At 48.0% G+C, this 19,386-nt stretch overlaps 1 protein-coding gene across 1 annotated transcript in view; it reads left to right on the top strand.

Annotated features, from left to right (window-relative positions):
- The window catches only part of LOC126195773 (uncharacterized), a 65,885-nt gene extending 47,557 nt beyond the window's left edge, over positions 1-18,328 (top strand). Inside the window, exons 4-5 of the mRNA XM_049934405.1 lie at positions 5,376-6,190; positions 18,305-18,328. Of these exons, the coding sequence (XP_049790362.1) occupies positions 5,376-6,190; positions 18,305-18,328 (839 nt within the window). The remainder of the gene's footprint in view (positions 1-5,375; positions 6,191-18,304) is intronic.
- The last annotated feature ends 1,058 nt before the right edge of the window (positions 18,329-19,386 follow it).

Below are 19,386 nucleotides of genomic sequence, written 5' to 3'. Positions count from 1 at the left end.
TGTCAGGGGGCTACAGCCTAGAGGGTACATGACGACCCCACCACAACGGGCTGGCTACCCTGCTGGATTTCGGGTGCCATGGAAAGTCCATCATGATCGTAGGTGCAGATGGGGACACACTATGGGCGTAACTTGTACAACCCATCAGGCATTTATGCCCAATTTGAGGAATAGTGGGTATGGTTACAACGCCGTTACAATGCTGAGTGCCAAGGTCTTAGTGCACGGAGGACCAGTGATACACCACGTAAGGCGTCCTTCCCCAAAAGGCTCGTACTTCTGTAGAATTTTGAAAAATGGAGGTCAAACCCCAAGGGGGGCCATCAGATGGAATGCCGAAACGGTTGAAACTCCTTTTAGTCGCCTCTTATGACAGGCAGGAATACCTCAGGCCTATTCTTACCCCGGACCCACAGGGGGGAGTGGGTACTCGTATGCTGCTAATGAAACTCACCATTAGTGCTTCTCTTTCTTCTTGTCGTCCGCTGTGAACACCAGTCTCCTCCATAACTGGTATTGCGGGTCCTGATTGTCAGGAAGAAAGATCAATTTGAAGTTACTGTCAAAATTTAGTCACAAATATAAGACAACTATAATACACGTGAAAGAGCGACAAAGGGTTTTTAATCATGGAATGAAAATGGCGCAAATTAAACAATAGAAAACCCAGGTTGGAATATTAACAATATTATGAAAATAATAGATTTATACTCACCATAAAGATGACATGTTGAGCTGCAGACAGGCATGAGCAAAAGACTATTGTGTCAGGTTGCATGAACTTACGAACATGTATGCGTGTGCATGTGGGGGGACTTACATCCATTTCAAGAGTCACCAGGTTCATTTTCTTTGGGATTTTCCATGCATTAGCGATACTGAGCCATAGATACCACCATAAAGAAGGAGTATTTCTTGTGGGACTAGTCAAAAGTGTAGTTCCTTAAAAGGGCACAGCATCCTTTTCAGTAGCACATAAATAAGCCACTATAAGTAACTGATGTGGCCTTGTGACAACTTAAATGGTCTTTCTGTGCTGGTACAGCAAACATCTCAAAGCAAGAGGAAACTACAGCCATTGTCTATCAAGGACATGCAGCTCTACTGTTTGGTTAAATGTTGGTATCCTCTTTAGGAAGAGACTCCAGAGCTAAAAATGATCCCCCATTTGGATTTCCAGGTAAGGACCACTCAGGAGTTTGTTGCCATAGCAGGAGAAACAAAACTGGAATCATACAAGTCTGAGCTGGTAAATTGTATCATTTAATCTTTCAGGGACCCTAGAAAATGTATAAAGGGAAATGTACAGGTTGAAGTTAGATGTCATGGGAATTAGAGTAGTTTGATGGTAGGAGGAACAAAATTTCTGGTTAAGTGAATATAGGGCTGTAGAAAGGAACTAAATAGCACTAATGCAGGAATAGGTGTAATAATGAATAAGAAAATAACAATGCAAGTAAGCTACTAACAACAACACTGTAACATTATTGCAGCCAAGATATGTGAAGCCAAAACCCACAGCTGTGGTACAAGCTTACAATACAGCTGGCTCTGCATATGGAGAAATTGAATGTGGTGAGACAAAATACAATATTTGGATAGTTAAGGAACACAGAAATTTAATTGTGACAGCGGTTGGAAATTCAATAGTAGGAAAAGAAAGAGAACATATAGTAGAGGAATGTTGACTGGGAAAAGGAATGAAAGAGGAAGCTGCCTGGTACAATTTTGCACAGAACAATTTAATCATCAGTAACACTTGGTTTAAGAATCATGAAAGAAGGTTACACACATAGAAGACTTGCAGCCACCACAAGGTTTCAGATTGATTATACGATTTTGGGAGAAGAGAATTAGAAATCTGTGTCCAAATTCAAAGATATATCAAGGTGCAATGCAGAATGATCATGATGTACTGGTTATATATTGTAGATTAAAATTTAAGCAATGTCAAGAAGGTAGGAGGACATATTACCTGAATAAGCTGAAAGAGCCAGAGGTTGCTGCAAGTAATGGAGGGAGCATTATGCAATGACTGACAATACCAGGAGAAAAGGAACACAATAAGACAAGTGTGGGCTAGCAGCCCACCGGTGGTTTTTGTGAGGCCTGCCAATACAGTCAGAATTTTTTGTAACAATTTATAACTTTCTTGAAATGCAAATTAAACTATTGCATGCTATCATTTAAGAACTGTGACCCTCTGCTAACCTCTGCCTACACAATAATGGCCCCAAAGCCAATGATATTGCCCATTACCGCAGTAGCAGAGCAATAGGTAGCTTTGAGAGCTGGAATTATGAAGTGAGAAGAGGACCAATTATGTGAAAAGAAAAGGCTCAGTAGAATTCATTTGACAACACAGGAGATCAGAATTCAGTTGTTGAAAAAATATAAAAATGCAGCAAATGAAGCATGCAAAAGTGAATAAAAAGTCAATGAGTGACAGGCAGTAACAAATTGCTAAGCAAGAAAGGCTACAGTCCAAATTTAAGAATCCAGAAGCAGATGTCACTAGGGGAAACTGAAGAGGCCTTTGGAGGTAACAGAAGCAGAAGTATGAATATCAAGAACCAAGATAGACAGCAATTTTTAAATAATGAAGAAAAAGCTGAGAGTATATAGACTGTCTGTACATAGGATGTCAACCTGAGGGCAATGTTATAGAAATGGAGGAGGATGTGGACAAAGATGAGATGGGAGATATTACATCAAGAACCTGAAGGATCTGAGTCAAAACAAGGTTCATGGAGTGGACAACATCTTGTCATAACTACTAACAGCCTTGGGAGAGCAGCCATAATGAAACAGAACTATTCCATCTGGTGTGAATATGTATGAGACAGATGATAGTTAATTGATTTAAAGGTGGGATAAGGGATCAAACTACAACGTCACTTATTTGTTCCCAATAAAACAATGCCACAAGGGTGAGAATAAAATGGATGAAACATATAACACAAAATGGAAAGAAAGGAAAAGCCACAAGAACAAAGGGAAGGCAACGAATACTAAAAGGAAAAAAAGAGAACAAGAAAAGAGAGAAGCTAGGAACAGAAGGGAGTAAAACATGAAAGCAGATTACATTGGCTTGCCAACCACGATAATAAAAAGGGAAAGTCAGACACACCACAATACATTAAAACCTCCACCCTAAAACCATTAGGTTGGAGGACACTGAGGGATGAAGGACATGTGCTAAAACCTACATAGAAGTATAAAACCTACTATCATGGATAAAACTTAAAACTAAAGCTGATGTGGAGGCATTGTCACCCAACACTGAAGACAGCATGCTGGGAAAGTTAGAAGTCTACCGCAGAGCGGCTAAAAGTGGGCAGTCCAGCAAGAGGTGGACGACTGTCATTTGGGAGCCACAGCGACACTGAGGTGGGTCCTCACAACAGAGTAGGTAACCATGCGTTAGCCACGTTTGGCCAATGAGGAGCCAGCAGAGGACAACTGACTCCCTGTGAGAGGCCTGCATGGATAACTTCCACACATTCATTGTCTCCTTAATGACACACAGTTTTGTTGTGTGTGCTGTTATGCTATTCCATCACACAAAGCCGGAAAACCCATGCAGTGTAAGACAGAACGCAGGCCAGCTTCAGAGATGCTGATCTCCAGAAGTGATTTCTGCGTCACCTGTTTGGCCCGCTTGTCAGCAATTTCGTTGCCAAGGATTCCGACGTGTCCTGGGGTCCACACAAACACCACGGAATGGTGGGACTGTTCCAGGGAATAGATGGACTCCTGATTGGACACTACCAGAGGATGGAGAGGGTAGCACTGGTCAATAGCTTGCTGGCTGCTCAGTGAGTCAGTACGCAGGAGAAATGACTCGCCAGGGCACGAGTGGATGTACTCAAGAGCACGATATATGGTCGCCAGCACTGCAGTGAAAACACTGCAGCCAACTGGCAAGGAGTGCTGCTCAACATGTCCTCCATGAACATATGTGAAGCCTACGTGACCATCAGCCATTCAGCTGTTGGTGTAAACCACTTCAGAGCCCCCTAACTCGTCAAGAATCGAGAGGAAGCGACAGCGGAGAGCGGCGGGGTTAATGGAGTCCTTAGGGCCATGCAAAATGTCCAGATGAAGCTGTGGTCAAGGCGTACACCATGGAGGTATACGTGAATGGACCGCAAGTAGAGGTGGTAAAGGGAAGGACTCCAGTTCAGAGATAAGGGACCGCACGCAAACCACTAACGTTGGACTCGATATGGGCCACTTATGTGGAAGATCGACCGCCACGGGTAGGAAAAGGAGACGGTAATTCCAATGGTCAGGGCAACTATGAATGTGTGCTGTCTAACTGGTGAGCAGTTGCACACGTCTGATCTGCAGTGGAGGCACACCAGCCTCCACCAGTATGGTGGTCACTGGACTCATTCTAACAGCTCCTGCCTCTAATCAAACCCCACAGTGGCGCACAGGGTCGAGTAATTGCAATGCTAAAGTCGTTTCAGAACGATGAACCACACGCCAATAGTCAATTCGGGATTGGGCAAGGGCTCTGTAGAGCTGCAGCAGTGTACAGCAATCTGCATCCCAAATAGTGTTGCTCAGGCAACAGAGGGAATTGAAGTGCTGCCAGCACTTCTGCTCAAGCTGACAAAGATGAGGGAGCCAAGTCAATCGAGCATTGAAAACCAATCCTAGAAACTGATATGTCACCACTACAGTGAGTGGATCGTCAATAAGGTAAAGTGCGGGTTCCAGGTCAACGATACAACACCGACAGCAGTGCATGACGCACGACTTTGCGGGTGAAAACTGGAAGCCGTGGGCTGGAGCCCATGACTGCGCCTTGTGGATGGTCCCCTGGAGGCGACGCTCAGCAACAATAGTACTGGAGCAGCAGTACGAAATGCAAAAGTCGTCTGCATATAGAGAAGGTGAGTCGGAGGGCCCGAGAGCTGCTGCTAGACCGTTAACGGCCACGTGACTCCAGAACCCAACCCAACTGCCGACATACCATATGTTCCAGCAGCTTACAAAGAACGTTGGTGAGGCTGATGCGGCAATAGCCATCCACATCAGGCAGGCTTTTACCCGGTTAGACCACCAGAATGATAGTGCTGTCCTGCCATTGCGACAGAAAGATGCCATCACACCAAATCTGGTTGAAAATGACTGGAAGATGTCGCTTGTAGTCAGATGAGAGGTTTTATCATCTGGCTGTGGATCCGATCAGACCCAGGAGCTGTGTCGGGGCAATGTGCAAGGGCACCGAGGAGCTCCCACTCCGTAAATTGGGTGTTATAGGATACACTGCTGCGTTTAGTGAAAGCGGGCGTTCCCTTCCAGCTGCCGTTTGAGTGTGCAAAAGGCTGGGGGGTAATTCTCTGAGGCAGTGCCCGGCACAGTGCCCGGCACAGTGCCCGGCACAGTGCCCGGCACAGTGCCCGGCACAGTGCCCGGCACAGTGCCCGGCACAGTGCCCGGCACAGTGCCCGGCACAGTGCCCGGCACAGTGCCCGGCACAGTGCCCGGCACAGTGCCCGGCACAGTGCCCGGCACAGTGCCCGGCACAGTGCCCGGCACAGTGCCCGGCACAGTGCCCGGCACAGTGCCCGGCACAGTGCCCGGCACAGTGCCCGGCACAGTGCCCGGCACAGTGCCCGGCACAGTGCCCGGCACAGTGCCCGGCACAGTGCCCGGCACAGTGCCCGGCACAGTGCCCGGCACAGTGCCCGGCACAGTGCCCGGCACAGTGCCCGGCACAGTGCCCGGCACAGTGCCCGGCACAGTGCCCGGCACAGTGCCCGGCACAGTGCCCGGCACAGTGCCCGGCACAGTGCCCGGCACAGTGCCCGGCACAGTGCCCGGCACAGTGCCCGGCACAGTGCCCGGCACAGTGCCCGGCACAGTGCCCGGCACAGTGCCCGGCACAGTGCCCGGCACAGTGCCCGGCACAGTGCCCGGCACAGTGCCCGGCACAGTGCCCGGCACAGTGCCCGGCACAGTGCCCGGCACAGTGCCCGGCACAGTGCCCGGCACAGTGCCCGGCACAGTGCCCGGCACAGTGCCCGGCACAGTGCCCGGCACAGTGCCCGGCACAGTGCCCGGCACAGTGCCCGGCACAGTGCCCGGCACAGTGCCCGGCACAGTGCCCGGCACAGTGCCCGGCACAGTGCCCGGCACAGTGCCCGGCACAGTGCCAGGCACAGTGCCCGGCACAGTGCGAAGTTTAAAGGCTGTGTGGTGCTCCAGGGAAGGGTGCCGCTTATGCCGTTGTAGAGCTCACCAACTCTCTTTAATTGCTTCAGCGATTTCCAGCGACCACCATCGGACTTCTTTATACTTTGGGCACCCTAAAGAGCGAGTGATTGCGTTTTCTGCCTCAGAAACAATTGTGCTAGTCATCTGCTCAACGATCACATCAATGTTACCATGTGGGGGAGATTCAGCAGTGATAGTTGAGGCGAAAGCTCCCCACTTCTCCTTGATCAAAGCCAATTCGGGCAGGCGTCCATGTGCCTGACACTGGGGCAGTGACAGGAAGATGGGGAAGTGGTCACTACCACATAGGTCGTCATACGCTCTCCAGTGGATAGATGGGAGAAGTCCTGGGTTCCAAATTGATAAATCAATGGCCGAGTAACTAACATGAGGCACACTGAAATGTGTGGTGGCCCCAGTATTTAAGAGGCAGAGGTCGAATTGCGACAGTAAAGTTTCGACATTTCTGCCTCAGCCAGTAATCTTGGTACCACCTGACAAGTGGTTATTGGCATTAAAATCTCCCAAAAGTAGGAAAGGTTTAGGGAGTTGATCAATCAGTGCAGCTAATGCATTCAAGGGTACTGCACCCTCTGGAGGAAGATATATATTACAGATAGTTATTTCCTGTGTCGTCCTTATTCTGACAGCCATAGCTTCAAGAGGGGTGTCACCACAGAATGAGTTTAGGACATAGACGCAAACTCCACCAGACAGTATTACAGTCGCTACGATTCTTTTAATATCCTTTATAGCCACTTTGTACAGGCGTCCACATTGCTGGGAACCAGGTTTTCCTGGAGGGCAATGCAGGTAGCAGGTGTAAAGCTTAACGGTCACCATAGCTCAGCCATCCGGTGGAAAAAACTGCCGCAATTCCACTGGAGGATGACATGAGACTGGGAAGCAACATTTAATGAGGCAGTTTACGTCTCATAGTCACCTGCTGCCACCGATTTATGGCCTGCACAGCCTATATCCGTAGTGTGAGGGTATGGCGAGATCTAGGTCCTAAGCAGACGCCGAAATTTTTCATCGCATCCTCTGTCACACAGCTTGTAGGTAGCGATGGTGTGGGTGCCACTGCAATTTCCTTGGCATTAGGAGTCTTCTTTTTGGAATTCTCTCGCTGCTCCTTGGGTTTCTCTGGCCGGGAGGACTTCACTGGCTCAGTCTCTGGGACTGAAGCCATATGACCAGCAGCTTTTGGGCTTTTCAGCCACTGGTGGGTGTCATCTTTCCCACTAGAAGAAAGCTGGGAAGGGAGTGACCCACAGGACCCCATCCTAGCGAAAGAAACTGAAGAAGACTTACACTTCTCTGTCTTAGAATTGGGGACAGATGTCCCCGATGGTTGGGGGGGGGGGGGGGGGGTGGCGTGTTGCTCCTGAAGTAGGTGGTGCAGGATCAAAAGGGAAGAAAATTCTCCCACCATCGCAGGGGCAGGTGGTGTCTTCCGGCTCTGAGAGGTGACCTGGGTTGTCGGAGCTGATCGTGCCAGAACTGTTGTACTGGTGGCTTAAGACAATGCCATATGTACAGGAAGCAGGTGTTCAAATTTTCTCTCAGCCTCAGTGTAGGTCAGTTTGTCCATGGTCTTGTACTCCCTGATTTTCCTTTCTTTCCTACTCATCCTGCCCAGCCTTGGTTCATGGGAACAAAAACAGTCTTTTATTCATGGTCATAGCATCCCAGTTGTCAGCATCTTCACACTGTGAAACGATTAGCAGTATCAACAATGGCATCATGAATCATGGGTGTTTTGTAATATGGCATAGCGCAACCATCAGGTTTCGCATCCATTTCAATTTTTCTTTTTTTTATGTTTCCTGTAACTCTCCATTGAAGGTACCACAAAATGTTCAATAATACTTTTTTTATATCAATGCTGAAATGGCACAAAGTACTTTTTATTCCAAGTTAAATCTCGTTTTCAGAAAAAGAGTAACTGTATTGAAAATTAAATTTACGCAAATTCTTTAACTAGCACAAAAATACCAAAACTATACAATATTACTTTCATTTTGAATTGTGTTTGAGAATTTCACTTCAAACAGGTTCAGAGAAGTCTTAGAATAATGTGTTTTTTTATTATAGTAACTGTGATTCAAAGAAACAAAGTGTCTACTTATGACAGCTGTGAGTTTGTAGAAGAGTAACTCAATATCCATGTTAGGTTACATTAAAATGAACTCACAGAAAAAATAATGTTTCCTGTTTTCCAAATCGAAACGGAACAGCCCATATGTGCCCCAGCCATTGGCAGAGCGGGGAAGTCACATGTGGTACACAGCTTAGTGTGGATGAGTGTGATGGGACAGAGTGTGGTGGTGGGGCGGGGGGCAGAAAATGGAAGGACGAAATTGGAGAGAAAGTTTAAGTGAAGAGAATGAAATACAAGAAACAGGGCAGGGGTGGATATGTCTGTGTGCATGGCACAGGAGCAAGTGATGATTGAGGCTTGTGGGACAAAGGTATGATATAAGGCAACTCCCATGAACTTCAATCAGATAATCTGATATTGGAGACAATGGCAGTGGTGAAGTCAGAATGCTGGGAACCCATATGCTGTGGGTCATGAAGCCAGGTAGTAGCTGAGCATCTCTTTCTTGGCAGCACATTCTGCCTGTGGGTAGTCAATTGTGCTCTTCACTGTGATTTGAGATGGTCATCATGGATTACCAGTTCAGGTAAAATATCATACAGAAGTTACAGTAGAGCTGGAATACATTTTGATTTTATCGATGGCCCTGCCTCTGATAGGGTGAGATATGACTCTGAAGCATGGTCAATTCCTCTAAAGGAGCTGTAATATTATCAGTTGTGTTGCTGCGTATGGCTAGCCTTGCATTTGGTTCTTCCACAGGCAGATCATTGATGTGGAAAGGGACTGGGAGGAAGTATGGCATAACAATGGACCAGGTTACTTAATATGTCAGGTGGCAAATTTCCACTTTGGGAAAGAGAGAAGATGCCAGAGCCAAGACTAGGAATGCAGTTAAGTTGTCCTGTCTGTGGTAATACGGGGAACATTCCTTAACAAGTGACTGAAGGATTAGAGTCACGAGTGGTACACGAGATATGTTTGGGAGTAGAGTGCTCATCTGTCATGTCCTTACTAAGGTCTTCAGGACATAAAGAGGAATTGTGAGTCATTTCATGCTGAGTAAGAGGGGATGGCAGCTATCTAACTGAACATACTGTCAGTACAAGTAATCTGTAGTTCAGCAACATGCAACACAATTCTGGAATTAAAAATTACCCTTGAGCAGTCTAATATGCCACACTACAAATCTTAATGGTGTACAAACTTTTGGTGGTATGAACTTGCAAAACATGCTCTGTAAGAATTCAGCACAGAAGAACATTATATGATTATAGAGGAAAGAACTGCCAGTTATCACAGAAAAGCAGAGGTAATAATTACAATACAGAGAGGAGGGCCTAGTGCACAACAGGGAGATTTGGGTGGTCAGGGCAGTAGAGAGAGTTTTCGCAACTGTAATTTTGACACACATTCAAACAGCCCACTCTGAGCACTAGGAACTCTCAGGCATTCATCCTTCATGAAAGTTTAGTTTTTTTTTTTGTTTTGGTTTTAGGGCGCAAAACTGCTATGGTCATTAGCGCCCAGCCCGTGACTTAGCAAACAGTAAAAAACCGAAATTGAAAACCATCAGCAATGGGAACAGAGTCATAAAATTGGAGAAACTAAAAGCAGAAGGAAGGCTTAAAAATCCACTACAGAAAGGGGTTGGTTGCCCCAAAAAAAGGTTCAAATGACTGACGTCATTTTACTGGCACTAATAAACTGGAGAACGCGGTCAGCTGAGTGCGTGTCATCTGCTAAAATCGATGATAGATCAGGCGAAAGCTGTAGACGGGAGCGTAACGGATTAAAATAGGGGCATTCAATTAAAAGGTGTCTTACCGTCCACAGCTGAGAGCAGTGGGGACAGAGTGGGGGAGGATCGCCACTTAAAAGATGTCGATGGCTAAAAAGACAGTGCCCTATCCGGAGTCTAGTTAAAATTACCTCCTCTCGACGACGCATTCGGGAGGAAGAGGTCCAAGCGCAAGGAAGGGCTTTCACTTCCCGCAATTTATTGCGGGGAAGTGTTGACCAATGCGCATGCCATAAATGAGCAACTTTCCGACATAAACCGCTCCGTAGATCGGTGAAGGGAAGCGACTGAATAGCTGGCCGAGGAAGAGAAACTGCAGCCTTGGCTGCTATATCAGCCGCCTCATTCCCACAGATACCAGCGTGTCCCGGGAGCCAGAGGAACGCCACCGAGACGCCCCCCAGGTGGAGCAAGCGCAGACAGTCCTGAATCCGGTGGGCCAGAGGGTGCACAGGGTAAAGAGCTTGGATACTGAGGAGAGAGCTGAGAGAATCTGAGCAGATAACGTACTGTATCCGCTGATGGCGGTGGATGTAGTGGACAGCCTGGTGAACAGCGTAAAGCTCTGCAGCATAAACCGAACACTGGTCGGGAAGCCGAAAGTGATTTGGGGTGTCACCAACAATGTAGGCACTCCCTACACCTAACGATGTTTTCGAGCCGTCGGTGTAAATAAAGGTGGCGTCTGTCATTTGTGCACATAGAGCAGCAAATACCCGACGATAAACAAGTGAAGGGGTACCATCCTTGGGAAATCGACAAAGGTCTCGGAGCAGGCAGATCCAGGGACGGAGCCAAGGCGGTGCTGTACCCCAAGTTGTCAAGAAGGTTTTAGGAAAGCGGAAGGAAAGAGAATGGAGCAGTTGACGGAAGCGGACTCCCGGTGGTAGTAGGTAGGAGGGGCGGCCTGCATACCCTACATCAAAGGAGGCGTCAAAAAAAAGGTCATGGGCTGGATTAGCAGGCATGGAAGACAGATGGCTAGCATAACGACTCAGAAGGACTGCTCGCCGATTGGACAGCGGAGGTTCAGCGGTCTCAGCATAAAGGCTTTCCACAGGGCTGGTGTAAAAAGCTCCAGACACTAAACGTAATCCACGGTGGTGGATAGAGTCAAGACGCCGAAGAATAGACGGCCGAGCAGAGGATTTTTTTTTTTTTTTTTTTTTTTTTTATTTTGGTTTTAGGGCGCAAAACTGCTATGGTCATTAGCGCCCGGTCCGCGACTGAGGAAAGAATAAAAACTGAAAATGGAAAACAGCAAAAATGGGAACAAAACTCAAAAAATTGGACACGAAAAGCAGAAACAAGGCTTAAAAGTCCACTACAGAGAGGGGTTGATGGTCCCCGATAAAACTTCAAATGACTGACGTCATTTCACTGTCACTAATAAACTGGAGAACGCGGTCGGCTGAGCGCGTGTCATCTGCTAAAATCGACGATAGATCAGGCGATAGCTGTAGACGGGAGCGTAACGGATTAAAATAGGGGCATTCAATTAAAAGGTGTCTTACCGTCCACAGCTGAGAGCAGTGGGGACAGAGTGGGGGAGGATCGCCGCTTAAAAGATGCCGATGGCTAAAACGACAGTGCCCTATCCGGAGTCTAGCTAAAATTACCTCCTCCCGACGACTCGTTCGGGAGGAAGAGGTCCAAGCGCAAGGAAGGGCTTTCACTTCCCGCAATTTATTGCGGGGAAGTGTTGACCAATGCGCATGCCATAAATGAGCAACTTTCCGACATAAACTGCTCCGTAGATCGGTGAAGGGAAGCGACTGAATAGCTGGCCGAGGAAGAGAAACTGCAGCCTTGGCTGCTATATCAGCCGCCTCATTCCCACAGATACCAGCGTGTCCCGGGAGCCAGAGGAACGCCACCGAGACGCCCCCCAGGTGGAGCAAGCGCAGACAGTCCTGAATACGGTGGACCAGAGGGTGCACAGGGTAAAGAGCTTGGAGACTGAGGAGAGAGCTGAGAGAATCTGAGCAGATTACGTACTGTATCCGCTGATGGCGGCGGATGTAGTGGACAGCCTGGAGAACAGCGAAAAGCTCCGCAGTATAAACAGAACACTGGTCGGGAAGCCGAAAGTGATTTGGGGCGTCGCCAACAATATAGGCACTCCCTACACCCAACGATGTTTTCGAGCCGTCGGTGTAAATAAAGGTGGCGTCCGTCATTTGTGCACATAGAGTAGCAAATGCCCGACGATAAACAAGTGAAGGTGTACCATCCTTGGGAAATTGACAAAGATCACGGAGCAGACAGATCCGGGGACGAAGCCAAGGCGGTGCTGTACCCCAAGTTGTCAAGAAGGTTTTAGGAAAGCGGAAGGAAAGAGAATGGAGCAGTTGACGGAAGCGGACTCCCGGGGGTAGTAGGGAGGAGGAGCGGCCTGCATACCCTACATCAAAGGAGGCGTCGAAGAAAGGGTCGTGGGCTGGATTAGCAGGCATGGAAGACAGATGGCTAGCATAACGGCTCAGAAGGACCGCTCGCCGATTGGACAGCGGAGGTTCAGCAGTCTCAGCATAAAGGCTTTCCACAGGGCTAGTGTAAAAAGCTCCAGACGCTAAACGTAATCCACGGTGGTGGATAGAGTCGAGACGCCGAAGAATAGACGGCCGAGCAGAGGAGTAGACGATGCTTCCATAGTCCAATTTCGAGCGCACTAAGGCGCGATAGAGGCGGAGAAGGACCACTCGGTCCGCTCCCCAGGAGGTACCATTCAGGACACGGAGGGCGTTGAGCGTTCGCAGACAGCGAGCCGAAAGATAGGAAACGTGGGAGGACCAGCACAGTTTTCTATCAAACATAAGACCCAAGAATTTAGTGACGTCTGAAAACGGAAGGTTGACAGGACCTAGATGTAAGGAGGGCGGAAGAAACTCCTTACGTCGCCAAAAATTAACACAAACGGTCTTACTGGGTGAGAAACGGAAGCCGGTTTCGATGCTCCACGAGTGGAGGCGATCGAGACATCCTTGAAGACGTCGTTCAAGAAGACTTGTCTGTTGAGAGCTGTAGTAGATCGCAAAATCGTCCACGAAGAGGGAGCTGGAGACATCAGGAAGGAGACAATCCATAATTGGATTGATGGCAATGGCAAACAGTACAACACTCAGCACGGAGCCCTGGGGTACCCCATTTTCTTGGGAGAAAGTACGGGAGAGAGTAGTGTTCACCCGCACCCTAAATGTGCGCTCCGCCATAAATATGCGCAGAAAAAGGGGCAGCCGGCCTCGAAAGCCCCAAGAGAACAGTGTGCGGAGGATGCCTGTCCTCAAACAGGTATCGTATGCTCTCTCCAGATCAAAAAATATTGTTACCGTTTGGCGTTTCCGGAGAAAATTGTTCATGATGGAGTGGAGAGAGCAACAAGGTAGTCAACTGCATAACGATGATTTCGGAATCCGCATTGGGCAGGTGTTAAAAGACTGCGGGATTCCAGCCACCAAGCTAAACGGTAATTCACCATACGCTCCAAAATCTTACAGACACTACTCGTGAGAGAAATGGGGCGATAGCTAGAGGGGAGATGTTTGTCCTTTCCAGGTTTCAGAACGGAAACGACGATAGCTTCCCGCCATCGTCTGGGAAAAGTACTGTCGATCCAAATTCGATTATAAAGGCGAAGGAGGTAACGCAGACTATGGGTTGATAAATGCAGCAACATTTGGACATGGATACCATCCGGTCCTGGGGCGGAGGAGCGAGAAGAAGACAGGGCATGTTGGAGTTTCCGCATGGAGAAAACAGTATTGTAGCTTTCGCGATTTTGAGAGGAGAAAGCAAGATGTCGCACCTCCGCTGCACGTTTCTTCGGGAGAAACACTGGTGGGTAATTTGAAGAGCTCGAAATCTCAGCAAAGTGTGACCCAATGAGTTAGAAATTGCGACGGGGTCCACTACGGTATCATGCGCGACTGTGAGCCCAGAGACCGGGGAGAAACTATTCGCGCCTGAGAACCGTCGAAGCCGTCTCCAAACTTCCGAAGAGGGAGTAAAGGTGTTAAATGAGTTAATAAAGAATTTCCAGCTTGCCTTCTTGCTATCGCGGATGACACGACAGCATCGTGCACGGAGCTGCTTATGGCGGATACAGTTGGCCAAAGTAGGATGGTGACGGAAAATGCGAAGAGCACGTCGTCGCTCACGTATTGCGTCACGGCATGCCCCGTTCCACCAAGGAACTGGGGGACGCCGGGGCAATTCAGAGCTGCGTGGTATTGAACGTTCCGCAGCTGTAAGAATAACGTCAGTAATATGGGTGACCTCATCGTCGACGCTGGGAAAGCGACGGTCATCGAATGTCGCTAGAGACGAAAAAAGTGTCCAATCGGCTTGGGCAAACTTCCAGCGTCGCGAGCGCATATATGGCAGTTGAGGCTGCAGTCTAAGGACACATGGAAAGTGGTCATTCGAGTGTGTATCGTCAAGGGCGAACCATTCGAAGTGCCGAGCTAGCGGAACAGTACCGACCGCAAGGTCCAAATGAGATAAATTTATCGTGGAGGCAGACAAAAAAGTGGGGACCCCAGTGTTGAGCCAAACTAGATCCGCTTGGTGGAAGACGTCTAGCAATAGTGAGCCACATGGACAAGGATGTGGAGATCCCCAAAGCGGGTGGTGGGCATTGAAGTCCCCAACCAGCAAATAGGGGGGTGGAAGCTGACCAAGAAAATGAAGGAGATCAGCTCGTGCCATTGGTGTGGACGATGGAATGCATACAGTACAAAGAGAGAACGTGTATCCGGAAAGGGAAAGACGGACGGCGACAGCTTGGAAGGAAGTGTTTAAATGGATTGGGTGATAATGGAGAGTATCATGGAGAAGAATCGTGAGTCCTCCATGGGCTGGAGTGCCTTCAACAGAGGGGAAGTCATATAGGATGGACTGAAAATGAGGGAGAACAAAGCGGTCATGGGGACGCAGCTTTGTTTCCTGAAGACAGAAGATGACCGGCGAGCAGGATCGTAAGAGGATCGACAATTCATCCAGATTGGTTCGAATGCCGCGGATATTCCAGTGGATAATGGACATAGGGTGAACAGAAAATGGAGGAATGTGACCAAAGGTGCTGTCAACTCAATGACTGCTCAGAGCTTGCGACCGACAGCATGGAATGGCATTCAGCCAAAGGCAGATGATCCTGTTCCATAGGTTGGTCAGGAGCAGCTCCTGCCACCAGCGATCGGCCGGTTGACCGGCCGGTTGACCGGCCACCAGCAGTGCACCTCGGCGACACAGAAGACGGCCGAGGGCGACTTCCGCCAGGTGGTGCTGTAGATGGGACACGCCTTGGCGGAGAAGGAGAGGAACTGGGTTTCTTTGTAGCCTTCTTGGAAGTATGATGTTTAGAGGAAGGAGGAACCGATGGTTGCGAAGTTGCCGTACGTAAAAACTCTTCACGAGTATGCTCTTTTTTCGAAGTCTTGGTGTCTGACTTTTGGGCTCGAGATTTAGCAGAACTCGACGAAGGGTGAACCAGAGAGTGGGCAGGCGAAAGTGGTGAGGTTGAACGGGCGATCTTTGCGCTGGCCGATCTGACGACCGTGGCACTAAAGGTGAGGTCTCAAGTCTGCGTGGCCGCCTCCTTTGTGGGCCGAGGAGAAGCAAGGACAGTGCTGTATTTTCCTGTCTGAGGCACGGTGGGCTGGTGACAGGCGAATAATTTTCGAGCAGCAAAAGTCGACACCTTTTCCTTCACTCTGATTTCCTGGATGAGCTTTTCTTCTTTAAAAATGGGGCAATCTCGAGAGGAAGCAGCGTGGTCACCCATACAGTTGATGCAGCGAGGGGATGGAGGTGGACAAGCACCCTCATGGGCATCCTTACCACACGTAACACATTTGGCCGGATTGGAACTCGACTGGCTGGTGTGATTGAACCACTGACATCGATAGCAACGCGTAGGGTTTGGGACGTAAGGGCGAACGGAAATTATCTCATAGCCTGCTTTGATTTCGATGGGAGTTGAACTTTGTCAAATGTCAAGAAGACAGTGCGGGTTGGAATGAAGTTCGTGTCAACCCTTTTCGTAACACTATGAACAGCCATTACGCCCTGGTCAGAAAGGTAGTGCTGAATTTCTTCGTCAGACAATCCATCGAGGGAGCGTGTATAAACAACTCCACGCAAGGAATTTAAGGTACGGTGTGGTTCCACCCGGACAGGGAATGTGTGGAGCAGAGAAGTATGCAGTAATTTTTGTGCCTTTAGGGCACTGACTGTTTCTAACAACAGGGTGCCATTCCGTAATCTGGAACTAGACTTTACAGGACCTGCAATTGCGTGGACACCTTTCTGAATAATGAAAGGGTTGACCGTGGAGAAGTCGTGACCTTCGTCAGACCGAGAAACAACAAGGAACTGTGGCAACGATTGAAGAACTGTCTGTGGCTGAGACTCAGTGAACTTACACTTGTGAGCAGACATAGTGAAAGGTGAGGAAACCATTGCAGAAGAATCCCCCATGATTACCGGCGTCACCGATGGTGCGCTCCTCCCTCGTGGGGGCCCTCACTGAGGGCACTCCCGCCTTAGGTGGTTGTTCACACCTCAGGTCACACCTCCCGACAAACGGACGGAGGGGCCAATCGGCACTTTCGGTAGGTATCAGCTCGGGTAATTACCCCTCACCGGGCCTGGCCGTTTCCAGGGGGTACGTATGTGTCCTACCTGTCTACCCGGGGCGGGGAATTACGCGTTAATCCGTCACCGGCTACGCATGGAAGTGCGTGGGTCGGCCTTCAGACATGCACAGGGAGGAAAAAAGGGAAAGGAAAGAAGAGGGGTATCAAATGCCTCAGCGGAGAAAAGGGCAAAGAGAAGAGGGAAGGAAAAGAGAAGGACAGAGGAAGGACGAAGACGTGCAAGTGTAGAAAGCAAGGAATGTGTAACAGTTTCGAGCATCCGTCTCTGGACGTAGGCACAAACCATACTCCCAGAGGGGGAGAAAGGGAAGGAAAGAGCCAGAGGTGGGGGGGGGACGAAGATGGGGGGGGACGAAGATGGGGGATGGGGAAGGATGCGGAAAGGGAAGGTATGCAGCCCGGAAAGGAAGAAAGGCCACATTAGCTCGGGGTCCCGTGCTCGCTACACACGTATCCACAAAAGAGTTGTGGACCCCCTGGGGGGAAGGTTACAGTTGTCATTCTGACACAGGAAGCTGAACACTGGTTATTAGGTAAGTTGGTGTGTGACATGAGCAGCCAGTCCCATTCTGAGGACACAAACCAGCAAAACGACTGCCCACTGAACTGCAAAAGTTGGCAATGAAAAGCTGTGTGTTGAGATGACAGTAGATATGATGGATCTTCTTCCAGGATATATCACACTTGGCTGCAAAATTCCCATTTCAAAAAATTTTCTTTGACAAATAATTGAGTCCTCTGATGTCTTCCACATGAATCGAAGCTTTTTCTTCGGAACTGAGCCTCTGGGTTATATGTAACTCAAGGCAGTGATTTGGGTCACTGGTGCGGTGAGTTATTTTTGGAAAAGTTAAATTTAATTCGAGTGTCAAGAATACAATGAAAAGGAAAATTTGATCTGGAAAGAATCATTGTCCACTTACCAATAAAAAGATGAGGGAAATAAGTACTGGTGTCAGTGGTGTTGAGTAAGAGCTTACATTATTAAAACTGAATGAAGCTCCAGGCCCAGTGGAATCCATTGATGATACTATACTGAATTTGGAGCTGAATTAGCCCCTCTTTACTATCATCAATCATAGACACGAGGAAGAAAAAACAGTGCCCAGAAGTCTATGTCACACCTGTCTAGAAGAAGGGTAGTAGAATTGGTCCACAAAACTTATGTCCAATATTCATGACATTGATTTGTTGTAGAATGTTAAAACATATCCTCAGCTCAAATATAATGAGGTACCCTTAGCAGAATGATCTCCATGCCAATCACACACATTCTGATAACACTCACCTGAACCTTAACTTGCATCTGTTTGTTACCAAAGTACAATAATTAGGAGATATCATGCAAAAGATTTGACTGGATTAACTTCTTTTGAAGGGAGGACATGGCTTGTGTCATGAACAGATGTTGAGGTAACTTTAGGTGTGGCACAGGGAAGTTAGTTGGGGCTCTATGTTTTTATATTAATGACCTTGTAGACGTTACTAGCAGTGATCTCTCATTTTTTGCAGGTGATACATTTAGCTGTAACATGACAAATGTCATGGGATTACTCCTACTGTTGCGTCACACTTACTTTGTCTGGTATAGTGCAGCAACTTGACATAGCATCATGTAACGAGTCATTAGAAACCCCTGCAGAAATATTGAGCCATGTTTCTTCTATAGCCATCCATAAATCTAAGTGTTGCCACTGCAAGATTTTAGGCATGAAATGACCTCTCTATGCCCCATAAATGTTCAATGGGGTTCATGTCTGACAATATGGGTGGAAAAATCCTTCATTAAAATTGACCAAAATGTTTAACATGGCACACTGTCATCCATAAAAATTCTATTATTGTATTGGAATATGCAGTCCATAAATGACTGCAGATGGTCTCCAAGTAGCCAAACAAAACCATCTCCAATCAATAATCGGTTCAGTTGGACCAGAGAACCCATTCCACTATTATGGAGCCACCATCAGCTTTCACAGTTCCTAGTTGACAACTTGGATCCATGGATTTGTGGAGTCTGCATCACATAATAATCCTACCATATGCTATTACCAACTGAATTCTGGACTCATCTGACCAGGCCACAGTTTTCCAATTATCTAGTGTGCAACTTGTATGGTCACTAGCCCAGGAGGGGTGCTGCAGGCCACACCATGCTGTTAGCAAACATGTCCTAATCAGTAATCTGCTGGCATAGCTAATTAATGTCCTAATGGATGCATTTGTCACACATCCCACATTGATTTCTGCAGTTATTTCACACAGTGTTGCCTGTGTCAGCAATGACAACTCTGTGCTGCTCTCTCATCAAGTGAAGGCTGTTTGCCATGTTGTCCATGGTGCAACATAAAGCCTGAAACCTGGTATTTAAGCATGCTCTTGACGCTATCATTTAATACTGAATCCCTAAATGATTTCCAAAATGGAATGACTCGCATGTCTAGCTCCAACTGCAATCAGTGTTTGAAGTCTCTTACTGTCATGCTCACAATCATGCCTTATACCATTTCACATGAACCTCTTGAGCAAAAACGACAGTTCAGCTCAGCTCAGCCAATGCACTGGCCTTTTATACCCTGCATAAGCAATACTAC

The sequence above is a fragment of the Schistocerca nitens genome, chromosome 7 (genome assembly GCF_023898315.1).
Source record: "Schistocerca nitens isolate TAMUIC-IGC-003100 chromosome 7, iqSchNite1.1, whole genome shotgun sequence".
NCBI lineage: Eukaryota > Metazoa > Arthropoda > Insecta > Orthoptera > Acrididae > Schistocerca > Schistocerca nitens.
Note: the sequence above shows the minus strand (reverse complement) of the source record. Positions and strands in the feature narration are given on the sequence as shown.